The 23,931-nt window shown below is 45.5% G+C and overlaps 1 protein-coding gene across 1 annotated transcript in view; it reads left to right on the top strand.

Moving 5' to 3' along the window:
• aqr (aquarius intron-binding spliceosomal factor) overlaps positions 1–23,931 on the top strand; it is an 81,848-nt gene that overhangs the window by 5,559 nt on the left and 52,358 nt on the right. The window contains exons 12-24 of the mRNA XM_041847960.1: positions 642–872; positions 1,435–1,538; positions 7,722–7,824; positions 9,987–10,107; positions 10,559–10,700; positions 10,887–11,065; positions 11,943–12,110; positions 15,792–15,961; positions 16,494–16,735; positions 16,855–17,004; positions 17,810–17,879; positions 19,628–19,738; positions 21,480–21,589. Of these exons, the coding sequence (XP_041703894.1) occupies positions 642–872; positions 1,435–1,538; positions 7,722–7,824; positions 9,987–10,107; positions 10,559–10,700; positions 10,887–11,065; positions 11,943–12,110; positions 15,792–15,961; positions 16,494–16,735; positions 16,855–17,004; positions 17,810–17,879; positions 19,628–19,738; positions 21,480–21,589 (1,901 nt within the window). The remainder of the gene's footprint in view (positions 1–641; positions 873–1,434; positions 1,539–7,721; positions 7,825–9,986; positions 10,108–10,558; positions 10,701–10,886; positions 11,066–11,942; positions 12,111–15,791; positions 15,962–16,493; positions 16,736–16,854; positions 17,005–17,809; positions 17,880–19,627; positions 19,739–21,479; positions 21,590–23,931) is intronic.

The following is a 23,931-nucleotide window of genomic DNA, read 5'->3' as shown; positions in this document are numbered from 1 at the left end:
GCTGAGCTGTCTATCTGTCATGGCTCTGTGGAGATCAAAGATGGCTGCTGTACATAAAGCCTGTCTGTCTGTGAGAGGGTAGTATCATTTGCAGCACCTTCCCTCTGTAGAGAGGTGAATTCAATGGAATACATTGAGGTTCTGCGGTTGACATTTTCATTGTTTTCTTAAGAAATTTGAACTCTCTAACCCTCATCTATGAAATAAAGAGTCGAAAACAACCTTCTGAAATAGACCCTGAATCAATAGGGGCCTATTTATACTCTGGGCCTCAATGCTGGGAATTCTGGTTTGTAGATGCATTGATCTGAATGACCCCAGAGACCGAGTCAATCCATACATGGACTAAGCCTGGTTCTGATGTTGCACCGTCTCTGCTTGTTATCAGCTACAGGCCTCGGCTGCATAGTAATAGTAGGCTGGATTATATAACACCCTCATTGTGTTAACATTCTGACTGAGACCCTTGTTTTTCACTGTTGGAATGTGTTGTCTTTCTGGGGCTTTTATATGTGTATGTGTGAAGAATCTCTTTTTTTTTCTTCAATCATAATTATTGAGGCTCTGGTCTCGTATAAAGGCTTCTGTTTCAGCATTGTTTTACCATGATGTGTAATGCGTTGTTCCATGTCTGTCTTCAGGCCCTGCTGCCCACCAGGCGCTGGTTCAACACGGTGCTGGACGACTCCCACCTGGTGGTGAGCTGCCACCTGTCCATCCTCATGCAGAGAGAGAAGGAGGGACACCTCTTCTGCCAGTTACTGGACATGCTGAAGTTCTACACAGGCTTTGAGATCAACGACCAGACGGGCAACGCCCTGACAGAGAAGGAGATGACCACGCTCCACTATGACAGAATCACATCACTGCAGGTACATGCATACAACACCATGCTGGCCTCCATTTTGTTAGTGTTCCTTACCTGTCTAGTTAAGAATGTATTGTGTATTCAAATAGTTAATTTGATAGGGATAGTTGTAAACATTATTGGCACATTTAAGCGTTAAAGATAGAGCGAGAGAGTTGTGCACCTGGGAGACGTGGCCCGTGCTGTGAGTAAAACATGTACGAATATGAATCATTCAGGATTTAGTGACAGCTTCCAGATGTCTTTTACAATAAATAATATCAAGTCAAATTTCAGTCCTAGAGAGAATTCTCAATAAATGTCAGTGTCAAACTAGTTTCATGCATTTTTACCTCTCAACTTGAAATGATGAAATGCATATTCAGGGAAATATACAGGCTGGTTCATCTGTTCTTAGCTTGCCTCTCCATCTGTCCATCTCTCTCTCTTTCCCATACCTCTCTCTAGCCCCACATAGATGCTGGATTAATAAATGAGGGAAAGCCTGCCTGACATCACACTGGCTCTGAAGTGTGTGGGGTGGGTGGTGTTTGCACCTGCTTTAATGTTTGTGTGTTGTCTTTCAGAGGGCAGCCTTTGCCCATTTCCCGGAGCTGCAGGACTTTGCCCTGTCCAATGTGGCAGCAGTGGACACACGGGAATCCCTTACAAAACAGTTTGGCCATCTCAGGTAAAGTGTGTGTGATATAGACTGGGGCGGGAGAAGAATCAATTGTGTGTGTGTGTGTCCTATCCTTGTCTCCTTTCCTGCTGGTCCTAGGTGCTGCTGAGTTTGAGATAGTTAACACTGGGTCTCAGCAAGCCAGGTAGTGAAGTATCCGTGCTGTTTTTGTGTGAATTTATCCCAAAGCTCTATTTTCTTCTGTGTATTATTGTTCTCATGAATAAAGCCAGGCTCTGCATTGTTATCCAGTCGCCCCACTGGCTTCAAAGCAGCTCTGGAAACTCCAAATATGCCCATCACTTTTAAAAAGGCACTTTTTATCCAGAAAACCCTATTTTTAATGCCAACTATTTCAGCTGTGCTACCCACAAACTAAGCTGCCACTCGTCCACTATTCCCGATTGATCTGTTAAGTACCCAAAACACACACACAGTATTTTTCCCTTTCAGTTTTAATGGCCCAGTGCAGTAATAAACATGATTTTCCTGTGTTTTATATATATATTTCCACACTATGAGGTTGGAATAATATTGTGAAAATTATGATAATGCCCTGTTGGTGTAAGAGCTTTCAGCCTGTTCTGCTGGAATGGAGTTTTGGCCTGCCTTGTGAAATCACCAGGTGGTGAATTAGTTAATAGACCAATAAAATAAGAGTTTCATACCTCTCTGCCAATAACGGCTAGTTTTCAGTTTTCCCCTCCCTTCTCAGACAGTCCCAGCAAAATTATTGCTTGAGAAATTGCTCTTTGCTTAGAAGCTATTTTTGTTTCTTTTTGACCCTTTTTATTCAAAAACAATTACAGGAAGGCACTTAATTGTTATCCAGAAATGATCTTATATTGAGATAATTGCTACATTCATCTCCTTAACAACTCAAAATAAGCAGCTATTTTTGCTTTGTCATGAAGGGAGTATAGTACAGCAGCGTGACCCATGCCAGTCCCTAGACTGACCAACTGCATGGTCAGCAAAACCCCCGGATCCGTGTGGTCAAACCATGGCATCATCACGAGCCTGCCCACACTACTGCTCACAATGACACGTGTTCCTGTCCGTCTGTACAGGACTCTGTCACAGTCTCTCTTTATTACCAACCCCTGGCACATGTCACGTCAGTCTGATTAATGCAGAGAGCAGCCTCAACCCTCTGCCTCAGCTCTGAGAGATGGAGATGCGGTTGGATTTTAATAATCGCGTCGCATCGATCCCCTGTACAGTCGTGGTCAAACGTTTTGAGAATGACACAAATATTAATTTTCACAAAGTCTGCTGCCTCAGTTTTTATGGTGGCAATTTGCATATACTCCAGAATGTTATGAAGAGTGATCAGATGAATTGCAATTAATTGCAAAGTCCCTCTTTGCCATGAAAATGAGTGTTGACAAGGCTGGAGATCACTCTGTCATGCTGATTGAGTTAGAATAACAGACTGGAAGCTTTAAAAGGAGGGTGGTGCTTGAAATCATTGTTCTTCCTCTGTTAACCATGGTTACCTGCAAGGAAACACGTGCCGTCATCATTGCTTTGCACAAAAAGGGCTTCACAGGCAAGGATATTGCTGCTAGTAAGATTGCACCTAAATCAAGAACTTCAAGGAGAGAGGTTCAATTGTTGTGAAGAAGGCCTCAGGGCGCCCAAGAAAGTCCAGCAAGCGCCAGCACCGTCTCCTAAAGTTGATTCAGCTGCGGGATCGGGGCACCACCAGTGCAGAGCTTGCTCAGGAATGGCAGCAGGCAGGTGTGAGTGCATCTGCACGCACAGTGAGGCAAAGACTTTTGGAGGATGGCCTGGTGTCAAGAAGGGCAGCGAGGAAGCCACTTCTCTCCAGGAAAAACATAATGGACAGACTGATATTCTGCAAAAGGTACAGGGATTAGACTGCTGAGGACTGGGGTAAAGTCATTTTCTCTGAAGAAACCCCTTTCCAATTGTTTGGGGTATCTGGAAAAAAGCTTGTCTGGAGAAGACAAGGTGAGTGCTACCACCAGTCCTGTGTCATGCCAACAGTAAAGCATCCTGAGACCGTTCATGTGTGGGGTTGCTTCTCAGCCAAGGGAGTGGGCTCACTCACAATTTTGCCTAAGAACACAGGCATGAATAAAGAATGGTACCAACACATCCTCCGAGAGCAACTTCTCCCAACCATCCAAGAACAGTTTGGTGACGAACAATGCCTTTTCCAGCATGATGGAGCACCTTGCCATAAGGCAAAAGTGATAACTAAGTGGCTCGGGGAACAAAACATCGACATTTTGGGTCCACGGCCAGGAAACTCCCCAGACCTTAATCCCATTGAGAATTTGTAGTCAATCCTCAAGAGGCGGGTGGACAAACAAAAACCCACAAATTCTGACAAACTCCAAGCATTGATTATGCAAGAATGGGCTGCCATCAGTCAGGATGTGGCCCAGAAGTTAATTGACAGCATGCCAGGGCGGATTGCAGAGGTCTTGAAAAAGAAGGGTCAACACTGCAAATATTGACTCTTTGCATAAACTTAATGTAATTGTCAATGAAAGCCTTTGACACTTGTGGAATGCTTGTAATTATACTTCAGTATACCATAGTAATATCTGACAAACATATCTAAAAACACTGAAGCAGCAAACTTTGAAGACCAATACTTGTCATTCTCAAAACTTTTGACCACGACTGTACACGCCATGCTGACAGTGTAGGACTGCAGTGGCCCTACCTAGCAGGGCATAGTTGAGGAAAATACGAGGACTAGCATACATTACGTCACCATGCTAACAAGCACAGATTTAAGAAACAGGCTATGTGTTGGGAAAATGTGGCACTTTTCATATTGTCAAATGAAAGGTAGCGACCCGGACACTGGAATAGGGGAATTTTCCTCAGAAAAATAGAATAATCAGCACACTGTAAATATTCTCCTGAATGTGCATTTCTACCCCTGGGTCTTCGTTGTAAAAAACAGACTGACTTAGCAGAAAATATACCACTCTTGTAAAGCATGATATATATATATATATATATATATATATATCTATATATATCTATATATATATCTATATACACACACACACACACACACAGTGAGGGGAAAAAGTATTTGATCCCCTGCTGATTTTGTACGTTTGCCCACTGACAAAGAAATTATCAGTCTATAATTTTAATGGTAGGTTTATTTGAACAGTGAGAGACAGAATAAAAACAACAAAATCCAGAAAAACGCATGTCAAAAATGTTATAAATTGATATGCATTTTAGTGAGGGAAATACGTTTTTGACCCCCTCTCAATCAGAAAGATTTCTGGCTCCCAGGTGTCTTTTATACAGGTAACGAGCTGAGATTAGGAGCACACTCTTAAAGGGAGTGCTCCTAATCTCAGTTTGTTACCTGTATAAATGACACATGTCCACAGAAGCAATCAATCAATCAGATTCCAAACTCTCCACCATGGCCAAGACCAAAGAGCTCTCCAAGGATGTCAGGGACAAGATTGTAGACCTACACAAGGCTGGAATGGGCTACAAGGCCATCGCCAAGCAGCTTGGTGAGAAGGTGACAACAGTTGGTGCGATTATTCGCAAATGGAAGAAACTCAAAAGACCTGTCAATCTCACTCGGCCTGGGGCTCCATGCAAGTTCTCACCTCGTGGAGTTGCAATGATCATGAGAACGGTGAGGAATCAGCCCAGAACTACACGGGAGGATCTTGTCAACGATCTCAAGGCAGCTGGGACCATAGTCACCAAGAAAACAATTGGTAACACACTACGCCGTGAAGGACTGAAATCCTGCAGTGCCCGCAAGGTCCCCCTGCTCAAGAAAGCACACATACAGGGCCGTCAGAAGTTTGCCAATGAACATCTGAATGATTCAGAGGAGAACTGGATGAAAGTGTTGTGGTCAGATGAGACCAAAATCGAGCTCTTTGGCATCAACTCAACTCGCCATGTTTGGAGGAGGAGGAATGCTGTCTATGACCCCAAGAACACCATCCCCACCGTCAAACATGGAGGTGGGAAAATTATGCTTTGGGGATGTTTTTCTGCTAAGGGGACAGGACAACTTCACCGCATCAAAGGGACGATGGACGGGGCCATGTACCATCAAATCTTGGGTGAGAACCTCCTTCCCTCAGCCAGGGCATTGATAATGGGTCGTGGATGGCTATTCCAGCATGACAATGACCCAAAACACACGGCCAAGGCAACAAAGGAGTTGCTCAAGAAGAAGCACATTAAGGTCCTGGAGTGGCCTAGCCAGTCTCCAGACCTTAATCCCATAGAAAATCTGTGGAGGGAGCTGAAGGTTTGAGTTGCCAAACGTCAGCCTCGAAACCTTAATGACTTGGAGAAGATCTGCAAAGAGGAGTGGGACAAAATCCCTCCTGAGATGTGTGCAAACCTGGTGGCCAACTACAAGAAACGTCTGACCTCTGTGTTTGCCAACAAGGGTTTTGCCACCAAGTACTAAATCATGTTTTGCAGAGGGGTCAAATACTTATTTCCCTCATTAAAATGCTAATCAATTCATAACAGTTTTTCTGGAGTTTTTTTCTTTCGCTCACTGTTCAAATAAACCTAACATTAAAATTATAGACTGATCATGTCTTTGTCAGTGGGCAAACGTACAAAATCAGCAGGGGATCAAATACTTTTTTCCCTCACTGTGTGTATATATATATACACTGCTCAAAAAAATAAAGGGAACACTTAAACAACACAATGTAACTCCAAGTCAATCACACTTCTGTGAAATCAAACTGTCCACTTAGGAAGCAACACTGATTGACAAATTTCACATGCCGTTGTGCAAATGGAATAGACAACAGGTGGAAATTATAGGCAGTTAGCAAGACACCCCCAATAAAGGACTGGTTTTGCAGGTGGTGACCACAGACCACTTCTCAGTTCCTATGCTTCTTGGCTGATGTTTTGGTCACTTTTGAATGTTGGCGATGCTTTCGCTCTAGTGGTAGCATGAGACGGAGTCTACAACCCACACAAGTGGCTCAGGTAGTGCAGCTCATCCAGGATGGCACATCAATGCGAGCTGTGGCAAGAAGGTTTGCTGTGTCTGTCAGCGTAGTGTCCAGAGCATGGAGGCGCTACCAGCAGACAGGCCAGTACATCAGGAGACTTGGAGGAGGCCGTAGGAGGGCAACAACCCAGCAGCAGGACCGCTACCTCCGCCTTTGTGCAAGGAGGAGCAGGAGGAGCACTGCCAGAGCCCTGCAAAATGACCTCCAGCAGGCCACAAATGTGCATGTGTCTGCTCAAACGGTCAGAAACAGACTCCATGAGGGTGGTATGAGGGCCCGACGTCCACAGGTGGGGGTTGTGCTTACAGCCCAACACCGTGCAGGACGTTTGGCATTTGCCAGAGAACACCAAGATTGGCAAATTTGCCACTGGCGCCCTGTGCTCTTCACAGATGAAAGCAGGTTCACACTGAGCACATGTGACATGACCGAGTCTGGAGACGCCGTGGAGAACGTTCTGCTGCCTGCAACATCCTCCAGCATGACCGGTTTGGCGGTGGGTCAGTCATGGTGTGGGGTGGCATTTCTTTGGGGGGCAGCCCTCCATGTGCTCGCCAGAGGTAGCCTGACTGCCGTTAGGTACCGAGATGAGATCCTCAGACCCCCTTGTGAGACCATATGCTGGTGCGGTTGGCCCTGGGTTCCTCCTAATGCAAGACAATGCTAGACCTCATGTGGCTGGAGTGTGTCAGCAGTTCCTGCAAGAGGAAGGCATTGATGCTATTGGATCAGCCTGTAGTGTGGTTTTCCACTTTAATTTTGAGGGTGACTCCAAATCCAGACCTCCATGGGTTGATAAATTTGATTTCCTTTGATAATTTTTGTGATTTTGTTGTCAGCACATTCAACTATGTAAAGATTATTTCATTCATTCAGATCTAGGATGTGTTGTTTAATTGTTCCCTTTATTTTTTTGAGCAGTATATATATATATATATATATATATATATATATATATATATATATATATATATATATAATTAATTAATTAATTAATTAATTGTAGGTCAGTTGGTAGAGCATGGCACTTGCAACGCTGGGGTTGTGGGTTCGTTTCCCACGGGGGGCCAGTATGAAAATGTATGCACTCACTAACTGTAAGTCGCTCTGGATAAGAGCGTCTGCTAAATGACTTAAATGTAAATATGCTGTTTCCCCCCCCTCCCTGCAGTTCCAACACTCTCCACCGGGTGGCCTCGTATCTATGCCTCTTACCAGAGCTGGCAGATGGACAGGACACCACCTATGAGAAGGAGGTTCTCCTGGAGCTGCTGGTAGGTGCTGCTACTAAGCAGGGAGAAGTTGTCCCTAACCACTGATCGAGGGTCAGATATTTATGTCATCGTCCTAATGCTTTAAGTTAGGAATGGGGAAAGGGTAATCTGAACCTCGATCTGTGGTTAGGGGTGATGGGAAGTGAATGATACTGAGACGCCCCCCAAGATGTTCTTAAGCATGAGAGAATGAGAGAACCCCTCCTCTCTATTTACAGCTTGGCTGAACAGCAGCAACGTCAGGATATGGTCATTTACAGAACAATAACCGCCTTGAGAGAGTAGCGGCATAACAGGTTTTTGTGGCTCGTTTAAAAAACATTAATTTATGCTTTTGACCTTGGAATACATACAGTATGCAACCCCCCACCCCAGCAAGGTTTCTCTTATCCTAGGAAAAGACAACAGTGGATCTGATTGCTCTCCACACACACACCCTTAGTCCCTTCTAAAAACAGGCATCCAGTGTGTTGAAAACAAGTCTCATCCCCCAAAACCCTCCATCACCAAGCGACCAGCCCATCCACTGACCTGCTCCATCCTTACTACTGTAATTACCCACTTCAAGTCTTCTCTAGGCCTCCTCTCCCCACTACTGAAGAGAAGCTTTTCCATAATTAGCTGATTAGATTGTTCCCAGAGCAAATGTCAGGGGACTCATTTGGCCCCGGGTTGCCCTGGGCAACCGAAAATCTCCAAAGATTCCACTTTGGTACTATGTGTCTGTCAGAGGCTTGGAGCGCTGTGCTGTACGGTAGGGAGCAGAGCAGAGCAGCTAACACAGACACTGCAGAGAGAGTCTGTAATTAAACCTGGGAAGGAGAGGATGAGCTGACTAGAGTTATGCTGTGTGTTCAGCCTCTAGCTATCACTGTTCTGATGTGTATTTACTTAATTCCTCAAAGACATTAACCAACCACTCTTGAATTCTGAACAGGTTATCGTTTTTCCTCTGTTGAATGTTAACATTATGATATTTGTTAGTTTTTGCATAGTTTTGCAATAATTGTCAGAGGTATTTGAACTGAACGTTATTCTCAATCGGGGCATAGGGTCTAGATCTCTATGGACCTCTCTGCCAGTCCCTAATGGATGACTATGACAAACCCTGGGTTAGATGGTGACTGGCAGGGAACACAGCAGTGTAACAGGATGGATGACTATGACAAAACCCTGGGTTAGATGGTGACTGGCAGGGAACACAGCAGTGTAACAGGATGGATGACTGACAAAACCCTGGGTTAGATGGTGACTGGCAGGGAACACAGCAGTGTAACAGGATGGATGACTATGACAAAACCCTGGGTTAGATGGTGACTGGCAGGGAACACAGCAGTGTAACAGGATGGATGACTATGACAAAACCCTGCAGTAACAGGATGGATGACTATGACAAAACCCTGGGTTAGATGGTGACTGGCAGGGAACACAGCAGTGTAACAGGATGGATGACTATGACAAAACCCTGGGTTAGATGGTGACTGGCAGGGAACACAGCAGTGTAACAGGATGGATGACTATGACAAAACCCTGGGTTAGATGGTGACTGGCAGGGAACACAGCAGTGTAACAGGATGGATGACTATGACAACCCTGGGTTAGATGGTGACTGGCAGGGAACACAGCAGTGTAACAGGATGGATGACTGACAAAACCCTGGGTTAGATGGTGACTGGCAGGGAACACAGCAGTGTAACAGGATGGATGACTATGACAAAACCCTGGGTTAGATGGTGACTGGCAGGGAACACAGCAGTGTAACATGATGGATGACTATGACAACCCTGGGTTAGATGGTGACTGGCAGGGAACACAGCAGTGTAACAGGATTAGCGTAGCATGGCGGATATTGACTGACTGCTCACATATGGGAACACAGGGATTATATAGGCTAAAACACACACACACAGCTGGCAGGCTAACTAAGGAGATAAGAGCCCAACAGTATGAATGTGGGGTTTGTAATGACAAACCGACGGTGACTGGTGTGATGCAATGCGTCTGACCTGATTTAAAACATTGTTTTTAATACCACTGTCTGTGATCTAGTGAGTGAGGGGGAGGATACGTCTTGTAAGGGCAGTCAGTGCCAGAGTGGGCCAATGGCTCATTAATCACATTTCTTTCTCCATCTCTTTCTTCCTTCTCACACACACTTCCAGGTGTCTCGTCATGAGAGGAGAATCTCCCAGATCGAGCAACTTAATCAGATGCCTCTTTATCCAACAGAGAAGATTATCTGGGATGAGAACATCGTCCCCACTGAGTACTATTCTGGCGAAGGTCTGTGTGTCTGTCTACGGTATCTCCTCGCAAACTCATCACACACACGCACCGCTGTTATCCCACACCTCAGGGTCACTGAGCTGGCATCCTCTTAATGGGCAATCCTCTTTAGGCCGGCAGGGGCACCTTCACCAGCTAAGATGCCTACAGCCCCATAAACCCATTGAAATCCATGAGCCTATCGACATCTATAAGGCTATCTGTTTTAGCCTGCCAAGAGATTACAGGTTTAAACTAGCTGTATAGTCAACTCTGCCACTGTTCTATCAAAGGGATTGTCCTGGTCAAGTGGGTCCAGAATTGTTAATGGTCAGGGAAAACACAAGGCCCTATTTATGTTACACTGAAATAGATGTGTAGGTAATAGGTCTATACCAATGACATGCATCCAATTCTGAGCATTTGTACCCAAATCTCTCTGTTTAGTCTTTGTGTGTGTGTGTTCCAGGTTGTCTGGCTCTGCCTAAGTTGAACCTGCAGTTCCTGACCCTCCACGACTACCTGCTGAGAAACTTCAACCTGTTCCGTCTGGAGTCCACCTACGAGATCAGACAGGATGTGGAGGACGTGGTGACTCGCATGAAACCATGGTGAGCAGAGAACGCACACACACTTATAACTGATGGTAAAATAAGGTTGCCACATTTCTGTTTCCTTCAAATTTATAATTTTGTATCACTCATATATCATAACTCAATTTCTATGACATATTCAGGCAGTCAGAGTATGGTGGTGTGGTGTTTTGGGGGTTGACCTGTTGTCTTGTCTTCCTATAGGCAGTCAGAGTATGGTGGTGTGGTGTTTGGGGGCTGGGCCAGGATGGCTCAGACCATCACAGCCTTCTCCATTGTGGAGGTGGCCAAGCCCAACATCGGAGAGAACTGGCCCGCCCGCGTCCGAGCTGACATCACTGTGAATCTCAACGTACGAGACCACATCAAACACGAGTGGGAAGGTACATGGCTCTTTTCTCCTACCTCTCCTTTCTCTATCCCCTGCTCTCTCGCGCTCCCCCTCTCTTTTCTTCCTTTCAGCATTCACTCTATCCCCCGTCTCTTTTCTTTTATACTCCTTTTCTCATCCACTGTCTCCCTCCCTCTATCTTTCTATGGATCCCACTCCAACATCTCAATAATAAAGCCTTTATGTCCTCCATAAAGTATTTTCATCCAGACCTCTATATCCAATCCTGCTGTACCTTGACCTGTGACCTCCTCTAGCCTTGTCTGCCTGTAGACATGTTGTTTCCTACCAGCCCTGACCACTTGGCTTCAATGTTTTATTTCCTCATCTGCTTCCCCCAACGGGTGCAGCAGGGCTACTGTAGATAATGTTGGCCTCCCTGGCATTGATTGTGTCGGACCCCAGTAAGACTAGCTGTCGCCATTGGCGTCGGCTAATGGGGATCCTAATAAATCAAGATTCATCGTTCTACCATGAGCATATCCAACCATACAACACTGGCTGACTGTAGCTAGCAAGAGATGATATAGGTTGTTCTAGCAAAGAGGAATGTTTTGAAGAATAAAGGATGAAATGCTGACACTCAAGCCAGGGAAAGTATAAGGATATGGAAATTGTGCTGGTCAATTACAGTGAATTGATTAATTAAAAATAAATCTATAGTTTTACTAAAGGAATCTCTGCTCTCCAACCATACCTAGCAAACCTCTGAGTGCAGGAGGATGGCTCAATGTCATGTCAATATCCTCCTCCCCTTTGTATAATTAGAACTTCATGTTTTAAAGATCAGCCCAGCGCTGACGGGGCATTGTGTCTCTCTCTGTCTTTCTCTCGCTCATTCTCTCTCTCACTCTCCTCACCTTTCCCAGGGCTGCGTAAGCACGATGTTTGCTTTCTGGTCACGGTGCGGCCGAACCTGCCCTACGGCACACGCTTCGACCGGCGCCAGCCCTTTGTGGAGCAGACAGGCCTGGCCTACGTGAGGGGCTGCGAGGTGCAGGGCATGCTGGACGACAAGGGCCGTGTCATAGAGGAAGGTAGGTTGGCACTCAGACGGGCATCTGTATACACACCAGCGTACACACACAGACGTGCATACATACCCTTCCTACCACCACACACACCGGCACACACATCCTGCCCATACACACTCACACATACACACCCTTCCCCTCATCCTCCTCCGACCCCCTAACTTCCAGCCCATGAGGTCTAGTGGGGTTGTCATGGTGACACTCAACCAGAGACCTGACCTGTTCGCATTAACACTCCATTAACCTTAGGGCAACCCATCGCACTTGAACGCCTCTCAATGTTTTATTTATTCTATTTTACTGAGGTAGAAAGGGACATGTTATACAGTGCATTCGGAAAGTATTCAGACCCCTTTTTCCACATCTTGTTACGTTACAGCATTATTCTAAAATTGATTACATTATTTTTTGCCCTCAACAATCTACACACTACCCCATAATGAAACAGCGAAAACAGACTTTTTATAAAAAAAACTGAAATACAATATTCCCATAAGTATTCAGACCCTTTGCTATGAGACACAAAATTTCGCTCAGGTGTTTCCATTGATCATCCTTGAGATATTTCTACAACTTGATTGGAATCCACCTGTGGTAAATTCAATTGATTGGACATGATTTGGAAAGGCACACAACTGTCTATATAAGGTCCCACAGTTGACAGTGCATGTCAGAGCAAAAACCAAGCCATGAGGTCGAAGGAATTGTCCGTAGAGCTCCGAGACAGGATTGTGTCGAGGCACAGATCTGGGGAAGGGTACCAAAACATTTCTGCAGCATTGAAGGTCCCCAAGAACACAGTGGCCTCCATCATTCTTAAATGGAGGAAGTTTGGAACCACCAAGATTCTTCCTAGAGCTGGCCGCCCGGTCAAACTGAGCAATCGGGGCCACCTCAGGGAGGTGACCAAGAACCTTATGGTCACTCTGACAGAGCTCCAGAGTTCCTCTGTGGAGATGGGAGAATCTTCCAGAAGGATAACCATCTCTGCAGCACTCCACCAATCAGGCCTTTATGGTAGAGATGCCAGACGGAAGCCACTCCTCAGTAAAAGGCACATGACCGCCTGCTTGGAGTGTGCCAAAAGGCACCTAAAGGACTCTCAGACCATGAAACAAGATTCTCTGGTCTGATGGAACCAAGATTGAACTCTTTGGCCTGAATACCAGCGTCACGTATTCTGGCACCATCCCTACGGTGAAGCATGGTGGTGGCAGCATCATGCTGTGGGGATGTTCTTCAGGGACTGGGAGACTAGTCAGGATTGAGGGAAAGGTGAACAGAGCAAAGTACAGAGAGATCCTTGATGAAAACCTGCTCCAGAGCTCTCAGGACCTCAGACTGGGGCAAAGGTTCACCTTCCAACAGGACAATGACCCAAAGCACACAGCCAAGACAACGCAGGAGTGGCTTCGGGACAAGTCTCAGAACTTTTTTTTTTGCCTTCTCATTATGGGTTATTGTGTGTAGATTGAGGGGGGAAAATGATTTAATCTGTTTTATAATAAGGGCTGTAACGTAACAAAATGTGGAGTAAGTCAAGGGGTCTGAATACTTTCCGAATGCACTGTATGACAGGCTTCTCTAGACTCCAGAATAACATGACAGCCATAGTCTCAGATCCATCCTATTGAAGCTGTGACTGGGCCTGCCATGGCTTTTCTTTCCCCTGTGGTTTGGCTATGAAAGGAGACATTCAGGCATGTTACCCTGATCAAAGGTCAGTTTTGCATTTCCCCTCCTAATGATTAACGTTATGATTGGGGAAGGGTACGCTTAGCCTCCTACAGGCAACTTCTACCTAGAGCCTTCTTCTTCCACCAGCAGAGTTCAGAGCAGGCTATTGGAGTGGATTGGATGTAATATCAGGTTAACCTCCAGACATGGTATCCTAAGTGTTCCTCCTTTCCCATGTCTGAACATGTGTCCGTGCACCACTACCAAAACACTATGTCCCCTCTTTGCTCCTCTCCATATTCCCACTGTATTAAAAATGTAGAGAGCGGTGCTAACTGGGCTGGTGTATCTATGAAACTTTCAGATGCCCACAGGGCTGAGCCAGGGACAGACATGTCACGTGTATCACTGGGCGCTTTGTGTAAAGTGGCGCTATCGTTTATATTTATTTATCCTCCATTTATTCAGCAACCCCAGAGATATTTAAAATTTAATATACAAGGGGGCTTTTTGGCCTGTCCAAAATTGCTATAAGCTGTAAAAGTCAGTAAAGTAAAGCTGGAAATAGCTGAAAGATACAAACACGTAAATCTGAGTTTGGTTACTTTTCCCTACTGGCTACATGCCTAGCTCTTCACAGACACCCATCTCCAGCTGTCCTCAGCCCTTTATCCCAGTGTGTTTAGTGTCCTCCTTCCAGCCACTCATTCGTCAATCGCACCACACTTCTTTAAAGGAAATACATGGGACGGGCTACCGGTTTGAGTTTCACTTCCAGGGCTCTGGACTATGGCACCAGGTCTAAAGCCTCTAGCCTGTGTGTGTGTGTGAGAGGCATGAGAATGTAAATGTGTGTTGGTGCTGAGGTGGCAGATGAGTGGCATGAGAATGTACTGTGGGGGTGGATGCTGAGGTGGGAGTGGCCTGGACTAGGATTTGAGAGTTTAGCTCTCTCGGGGACTAGGGAAGATGCCCTGGTGTTTATGAAATGGTAGGCATACGATGAGCCCTAAAATGGGCTGTCTTTTTGGGGGGTCTGGCCAGTGTAACTAATGCTTCTCTGATTTCAAGGACAGTGGTCCTCTCTTTCATCTTTCTCTCTAATCTCTCTCTCTCTCGCTGTGTGTCCTTGTGTTGTTACATAAGTGTTGAACATTGCCAGGCTCATATACCCACCGTACATCATTAGCCATGTATTGGCTGGTAGACGATATGTTGAGAATTAATTTCATAACTCTTTGGTTACGATTAAACCTCCAAATGGAATTTGTATTTCGGGGGTTAGTTGAATTGCATGCAATGATGTATATAAAAACCCTGGATTGCCGATGCTATGTATTGGCTAGTGAGAGGCTTTGAAGCCACCGGTCGGCCGTAATGGCACTCCCCAGAAGCAGCAGTTCTCCATAGGAATGAATGGAATTCTACAGTATTTCAATTAAACGTTTCAAGGCCAAAATTACATGTATTTAAGTAGGTTTTTGTTGTAGTCGGGACAGTAACATTAGAACGTTTGAAAAACTATACTTTAAGGAAAATGTTTTCATTTTTATGTTTAGCTCACATAATATAATTTAAAAGTATGCATTAAGGTGTCTGCAACATAATACATGTGGCAAAAACAAATGTAGACATTAATAAATGCATTTCTATAGCTTACAAAATATTATTTTACAACGGTGGGTGCGTGCGAAGATGGTGTGGTGGCTTCAAAACAGCGCCCCCTGACGGTCATCTAGTGTGTATACAGTATATAAATCATTGGTTGCATGTCACAAGATCACTTAGCGTAGCACAACAGTTTCTACCTTGCATGCCTGTTTTTATTTTCTCAAGTGAATGAATACTAAAAACAATAGCTTTAAATATTAAACCGTTTAAAATCCTATCATATATTTTATTCGTACTGGAAATGTACAGGTAAACTTTTTGCCTTAATGCAAATACTTATTAATTCAATCTGGACCATAATGTACTACAATGTGTTGTCCCTATCCTATTCAACAGGCCCTGACCCCAAGCCCAAACTGAGAGGAGACACCAGGACGTTCAGAGTGTGGCTGGACCCTAACCAGTACCAGCAGGATATGACCAGCAACATCCAGAACGCCACTGAGGACCCCTACGAGTCCTTCAACATCATCATGAGACGCAAGCCCAAAGAGAACAACTTCAAGGTTAGTGGGGAGGACTGTTACTGCACATTACACATGACCCAGACCACCTTTGTTATTTAAACTCCCTCTCTCTATATCCATCCCTTCTTCCCTTGTTTCATACTACCTCTCACCTTCCATCCATCCATTTATTGCTTCCTCCCTCTTTCCCTTCCCTTCATCCCTCCCTTTATTTGAGCATCACCGCCAGGCCTTGATCTCTTTTCCTCCACCCCACCCCTGGGTGATCAATCACTGCCTGGTCCGGGAGCTGGAATCCTGAGGGTGATCCAGGATTACCTCCAGCTCAAGGCCTCTGATTCCCCCCACTGACCCCAGACAGAGGCCCTCGAGGATGGGTGACCTTGCACCGCACGCCCCCCTCCCCCTCATCTCTCTAGGCGTCCATCTCTGGAGGCATGCCTGTAGTACGATGCACATTCTGTTAAATCAGGTTGGACTACTGGAGACTGCTTGGCCAAGAGAGCCAGCAGTTATCTTGGAAATTCAAATGTAGCCGTTAACTATCTTGGTGTTTTGTTTTCTCCCCTAGGCTGTCCTGGAGACGATCAGAAACCTGATGAACACTGAGTGTGTGGTCCCAGAATGGCTCCATGACATCATCCTGGGCTATGGCGACCCGGGATCCGCCCACTACTCCAAGATGCCCAATCAGATCTCCTCCCTTGACTTCAATGACACCTTCCTGTCGATCGACCACCTGAGGTCCTGTTTCCCTGGTTACACCGTCAAAGTCACTGAGGACAACCCCAAGCTGCAGATACCCCCCTTCAGGTCAGAGGTCAAGGGTCAGATGGAGTAGGGTTGGGGTCATTGTCTTCCTGGGGTGTTGTCTTTTTGATGTGGTCCAACCTCAACATATCTTTGAACCTTCTGCTCTTTCCCCACCCTAGAATCAAGTTCCCTGTGCAGAACAAGGCAGACAAAGGCAAGAAGAGGAAGGCAGACTCTGAGGAGGAGAAAAAGGAGGAAGAAAAAATGCTTATAGTGGAGCCTCACGTCACGCCCAACCGGGGGCCCTACCCCTACAACCAGCCCAAACGGTGAGGTTCGAAGATTAAATCCTGCAGGAGCCCCTGCAGGGTTGGCACTGCACAGAGGTCAAGTCCTTGTCCTCTCTCTAGCCAGTCAAGTCTCATCTTGCTCCAGTGTGTCCGCAGGGCTCCTAAATAAAGCACCCACCTTTTTGTTTAGCCTCCGCTCAGGGCCTGCGTGTTTCCACCCCTAACGTGCCTGCCTGCTCCAAATTTAGCTTCCCCCAAAGGCCCGACAAGTTTATGCTTGAGGGCATTGACTGAGCAAACCTTTCCCCCTAGAGCAAAAACAACCCAGCTCTGTAAAATGCAATGCTCTAAAATGTTTACATTTCTGTCAGGGACGTTTTATACTGATTTCTATTTATTCGGATTGGTGTGTTTTGATTTGCTATGTTAGCGTGAGCTCTGGGGATTTGCGCTGTTGGCTGTGTAAAGTTTTGGTGGTTCTGTTTGGTGAGGTAATTTCTTGACATTTTAGCCCTGTAGCAAACTAGATCAAAACAAACTGTCAAAGTCTTAATTATATCAATCTTAATCATAACTGAACAGAAATGAATTGCCTTGTTAGTTAATAAAATTATCATTCATCTGATCTGATGGTAACTTTGCTTCTTCAGTTGCACTTTGATATTGAAATCCTTTTAGGCACAGAAACTCCTCTGGGTCCCTTGACTGAAACGTCTTTCATGAGGTTTTCGAACTCTTCATCACAGAGCTTGTTAAAAACAGCTCTCGTTTAGCTTCTCTGAAGTTTTCAACATGTTCCTTAAAATCCTCTAACCATTAGTTAAAACTTTGTGTGTTTGAACAGAAATACCATCCAGTTTACACCAACTCAGATTGAGGCCATCCGTGCTGGGATGCAGCCTGGACTGACTATGGTAAGAACATTTACTGTCTTAAGTATACCTCTTGTCTGCTACTGACTTTTTTTTATACTAATACACTAAACTGACCTCATACTGCTCATAGGAACCATTGATATTGCTTTTCATACTTTAATATACTGTCAAAATAAAACATATTGTCTAGCAAAAAGCTGTTGGTAAAAAAACTACTCCTATCTGGCCACTTTAATAAACCAAGGCAATGGACAGACGGCATTAAAAGTTTGAGCAACAATTGAACTCTCCCATCCATTGGCTCGTGAGTTAAACTGTGCCTTTCAATCACTCATAGCCCAGAGTGTGATGTTGGCTACCTCAGCAGTCCCGCCATACCAGTGAGCTGTGATATGACAGGTGTAATATTGGCCCTGTCTGCTTGAAGAGCTGAGGATTTGTAACCACTCTGCCTGACGCAGGGGACTGGCTGGGGACTTCCCCAGCCACTAGTAAATAAGGTGGAGTTATTTGGCGTCCCAATCCCCATCACTCATGCAGAACTCAGTCAGACCTTGCCAGTGAAATACTTCCCTGAAAGCCCCTCCGCTAAATTATCTTAAATGGTGCCGATGGAGCACACACACTAAAACGCGCACACACACACAGCCTCTCAGAAACGCACATACACACTCTACTACCCACTCTAGTGTTCCTGGTGACAGCACACACACACACACTACCGCCTTGCTTTGATGAAGCTCATTCCCGGCCTAGTGATCGGTAGCTGGCTGAGGGGTCGGTCTGTTATTTATTGGGTGACTGCTGTGGAGTAAATATGGCAGTCGTAAAACAACTCTGCACAGACACACACATCGCTCACTGGCATGTCACGACAATCGTTAGAAGTCAAGACCGCCTCCCAGTCAAGACCGCCTCCCAGTCAAGACCGCCTCCCAGTCAAGACAGCCTCCCAGTCCCCTCCCAGCCAAGGCAGCCTCCCAGCCAAGACAGCCTCCCAGCCAAGACAGCCTCCCAGCCAAGACAGCCTCCCAGCCAAGACAGCCTCCCAGCCCCCTCCCAGCCAAGACAGCCTCCCAGCCAAGACAGCCTCCCAGTCCCATGCTTTGCCTATCATCTGTTGGATCAGTTTTGGAGCCATTTTTAGGCCAGGTTGAACGTTTTTACACTGTTTTGGGGTGTCCAGTCTGTAAAGTGGACTGGCTTTTTTGCGAGTGCTTTAAAAGGACTTACCTGAGGTAAGACGGTGGCTAAATAAATGTTTTATGAATATACCGTCAAGTAAACTCTATTCCCAGGTGTAGCCTCCGCTAGTCTGTGAGCACCTTTCGTCCTGGGAAAGCCCTGATGAAAATGGAAACACAAATAGTTTGTTTATGAGCCTGTCCTTTCCGACTGGTGTAGTGGTGTTTATGTGTTTGAGGACGGTGATAGTTCTAGACTAGACCCAATGATCTCTAAAGCCTTAACTAGATACAATGAAGGTCAAGGAGCCGATGGAAAGAGCTTAATGGGCGCTCTAGTTTTATTTGTTCTCTCTCTGTTTCTGTGTCCTTGCCTGTGAGTGCAGGGAGGATGACCTTGCATGCCAAGCACTTCTCACCTCAGCCCTACTCACACACACAGGTCCTGTCTGATCCACTGAGGGGAAAACTGTGTGTTCTGACAGGCACAGGGCCTTCTTGTCAGAACCACTGTGGCAGAGGCCTTTTCTGTTATCTAACCACCCTTCTCCTTTTTCTCCTCCGTGCACTTTCTCTCTATCCCTCCTCCCTCACTCTCTCTAGGTGGTGGGTCCTCCAGGTACAGGAAAGACCGATGTGGCCGTCCAGATCATCTCCAACCTCTACCACAACTTCCCTGAGCAGAGAACCCTCATAGTCACACACTCCAACCAGGTAGGAAACGCCTCTAAAATGACTAAATTGACATATACTGTGCATTCGGAAAGTATTCAGACCCCTTGACTTTTTCCACATTTTGTTACGTTACAGCCTTATTCAAAAATGTAATAAAAATCTCATCCATCTACACCCAATACCCCATAATGACAAAGAGAAAACAGGTTTTTAGAAATGTTGGCTAATTTATTACAAAGGAAAAACAGATACCTTATTTACATAAGTATTCAGACCCTTTGCTATGAGACTCGAAATTGAGCTCCGGTGCATCCTGTTTCCATTATTCATCCTTCAGATGTTTCTACAACTTGATTGGAGTCCACTTGTGGTAAATTCAATTGTTTGGACATGATTTGGAAAGGCACACACCTGTCTATGTAAGGTCCCACAGTTGACAGTGCATGTCAGAGCAAAAACCAAGCCATGAGGTCGAAGAAATTGTCCGTAGAGCTCCGAGACAGGATTGTATCGAGGCACAGATCTGGGGAAGGGTACCAAAAATGTCTGCAGCATTGAAGGTCCCCAAGAACACAGTGGCCTCCATCATTCTTAAATGGAAGAAGTTTGGAACCACCAAGACTCTTCCTGGAGCTGGCCGCCTGGCCAAACTGAGCAATCGGGGGAGAAGGGCCTTGGTCAGGGATGTGACCAAGAACCCGATTTGTCACTCTGACAGAGCTCCAGAGTTCCTCTGTGGAGATGGGAGAACTTTCCAGAAGGACAACCATCTCAGCAGCACTCCACCAATCAGGCCTTTATGGTAGAGTGGCCAGACGGAAGCCACTCCTCAGTAAAATGCACATGACAGCCCGCCTGGAGTTTGCCAAAAGGCACCTAAAGGACTCTGACCATGAGAAACAAGATTCTCTGGTCTGATGAAACCAAGATTTAACTCTTTGGCCTGAATGCCAAGTGTCACATCTGGAGGAAACCTTGCACCATCCCTACGGTGAAGCATGGTGGTGGCAGCATCATGCTGAAGGGATGTTTTTCAGCAGCAGGGACTGGGAGACTAGTCAGGATCAAGGGAAAGATGAACGGAGCAAAATACAGACAGATCCTTGATGAAAACCTGCTCCAGAGCGCTCAGGACCTCAGACTGGGTCAAAGGTTCACCTTCCAACAGGACTACGACCCTAAGCACACAGCCAAGACCACGCAGGAGTGGTCTGAATACTTTCCGAATGCACTGTATATCATTATTTATAGGCATGTAGCAGAAGATTTTATCCATAGCAACTTATGGATAACAAATAGGCCCCAATATTCATAGATATGGCCCATATAGTCACAAGTATTGCATGTTTGAAGCTTTTTATGAAAAAAGTTGCTGCCGGAGGAATTCACCAATCCGCCCGAAAATGGTGCCATTAATCACTGAGAAAGCCCAACCAGAAAGCCAACCAAAAAATTTAAGTGTTGCTCCCCTGTGCCCCAGTCTCAAGTATTTAATCAAAAAGTGATCTAGCTGCATTTTACTACTACAACAGCTGGCTGGCAGCGGGAGCCTCTAACATAACTGAAGATATTTATGAAACGGCTGCATTTATTGTCATCACGCAATGTTTCCCTCCCCCATTTCTATTTGTCATACTGTAGACTACATCATTATTATGCTGAACTTGCCCCAATATATCAATAGGACCTGTTGGAAGCCTTGTGTCCCCTTTCTGTTCACCCTGCAACACTGTAAGGTGTGTGTGTGTGCAGGCATTCACCTCTATTCTGTGTGTTCCAGGCTCTGAACCAGCTGTTTGAGAAGATCATAGCTCTGGACATAGACGAGCGTCACCTCCTACGTATGGGCCACGGAGAGGAGGCACTGGAGACTGAGAAGGACTTCAGCAGGTGAGGAAACGCCACGTGGTGTTAGACACACACACTCTCACACACGCCCAACTGAACACATACACACATTAGGGTTACACATGCAGTACCAGTCAAAAGGTTGGACACACCTACTCATTCAAGGGTTTTACTTTTATTTATGCTATTTGAAGAATCTCAAATATAAAATATATTTTGATTTGTTTAACACTTTTTTGGTTACTACATCATTCCATATCTGTTATTTCATAGTTTTGATGTCTTCACTATTATTCTACAATGTAGAAAATAGTAAAAATAAAGAAAACCCCTTGAATTAGTAGGTGTGTCCAAACTTTTGACTGGTACTGTACAGTCGTGGTCAAACGTTTTGAGAATGACACAAGTATTGGTCTTCACAAAGTTTGCTGCTTCAGTGTTTTTAGATATTTTTGTCAGATGTTACTATGGTATACTGAAGTATAATTACAAGCATTCCACAAGTGTCAAAGGCTTTCATTGACAATTACATTAAGTTTATGCAAAGAGTCAATATTTGCAGTGTTGACCCTTCTTTTTCAAGACCTCTGCAATCCGCCCTGGCATGCTGTCAATTAACTTCTGGGCCACATCCTGACTGATGGCAGCCCATTCTTGCATAATCGATGCTTGGAGTTTGTCAGAATTTGTGGGTTTTTGTTTGTCCACCCGCCTCTTGAGGATTGACCACAAATTCTCAATGGGATTAAGGTCTGGGGAGTTTCCTGGCCGTGGACCCAAAATGTCTATGTTTTGTTCCCCGAGCCACTTAGTTATCACTTTTGCCTTATGGCAAGGTGCTCCATCATGCTGGAAAAGGCATTGTTCGTCACCAAACTGTTCTTGGATGGTTGGGTGAAGTTGCTCTCGGAGGATGTGTTGGTACCATTCTTTATTCATGCCTGTGTTCTTAGGCAAAATTGTGAGTGAGCCCACTCCCTTGGCTGAGAAGCAACCCCACACATGAATGGTCTCAGGATGCTTTACTATTGGCATGACACAGATCTGATGGTAGCGCTCACCTTGTCTTCTCCGGACAAACTTTTTTCCGGATGCCCCAAACAATCGGAAAGGGGATTCGTCAGAGAAAATGACTTTACCGCAGTCCAATCCCTGTACCTTTTGCAGAATATCAGTCTGTCCCTGATGTTTTTCCTGGAGAGAAGTGGCTTCCTCGCTGCCCGTCTTGACACCAGGCAATCCTCCAAAAGTCTTTGCCTCACTGTGCGTGCAGATGCACTCACACCTGCCTGCTGCCATTCCTGAGCGAGCTCTGCACTGGTGGTGCCCCGATCCCGCAGCTGAATCAACTTTAGGAGACGGTGCTGGCGCTTGCTGGACTTTCTTGGGTGCCCTGAGGCCTTCTTCACAACAATTGAACCTCTCTCCTTGAAGTTCTTGATTTAGGTGCAATCTTACTAGCAGCAATATCCTTGCCTGTGAAGCCCTATTTGTGCAAAGCAATGATGACAGCACATGTTTCCTTGCAGGTAACCATGGTTAACAGTGGGAGAACAATGATTTCAAGCACCACCCTCCTTTTAAAGCTTCGAGTCTGTTATTCTAACTCAATCAGCATGACAGAGTAATCTCCAGCCGTGTCCTCGTCAACACACTCACCTGTGTTAACGAGAGAATCACTGACATGATGTCAGCTGGTCCTTTTGTGGCAGGGCTGAAATGCAGTGGAAATGTTTTTTGGGGGTTTAAGTTCATTTTCATGGCAAAGAGGGACTTTGCAATTAATTGCAATTCATCTGATCAATCTTCATAACATTCTGTAGTATATGCAAATTGCCATCATAAAAATTTAGGCAGCAGACTTTGAAAATTAATATTTGTGTCATTCTCAAACCTTTTGACCACGACTGTACGTACAGTGACAAGTATACCCAGCTGGTCCCACACATAATTAGTCCAAGTCAACAGACAGAGCCACTCGATACCCCCCATACACTCCACCCTGGTCATGGCTTTATCTTCATTAGGGCCTGCTTGCTGTTTCCCCTTGCCCACCCACTATTTCCACCAACCATTCCATCCTGATTAGTGCTCTCAACATTTGGGCCTTGTACAGGGTCTCACTGTCCCATTTGGGACTCATTTGGCAGGACATGTGGTGGCTTTAGAGTTTTATTTGGAGGACCGATTGGCTACCAAAACTGGTTGGGTCTTCTTCAAGACCTTGCTAGGCTGTGGATTTGAGCCCTAGGTGGTCCCTCATTGTTGCAGACCCCTGGTGCATGCACACAGATACAGGGAGCAGATTCTCACCGTTAGGAAACACGCTAGAGTTCTCAGGGCAGCCACAGTAGTTCACCCACCCACACAATTTGGGGAACTCT

This window comes from Coregonus clupeaformis, chromosome 25, assembly GCF_020615455.1.
Source record: "Coregonus clupeaformis isolate EN_2021a chromosome 25, ASM2061545v1, whole genome shotgun sequence".
Taxonomy (NCBI): Eukaryota; Metazoa; Chordata; class Actinopteri; order Salmoniformes; family Salmonidae; genus Coregonus; species Coregonus clupeaformis.
This window is presented reverse-complemented; position numbering and strand designations above follow the sequence as displayed.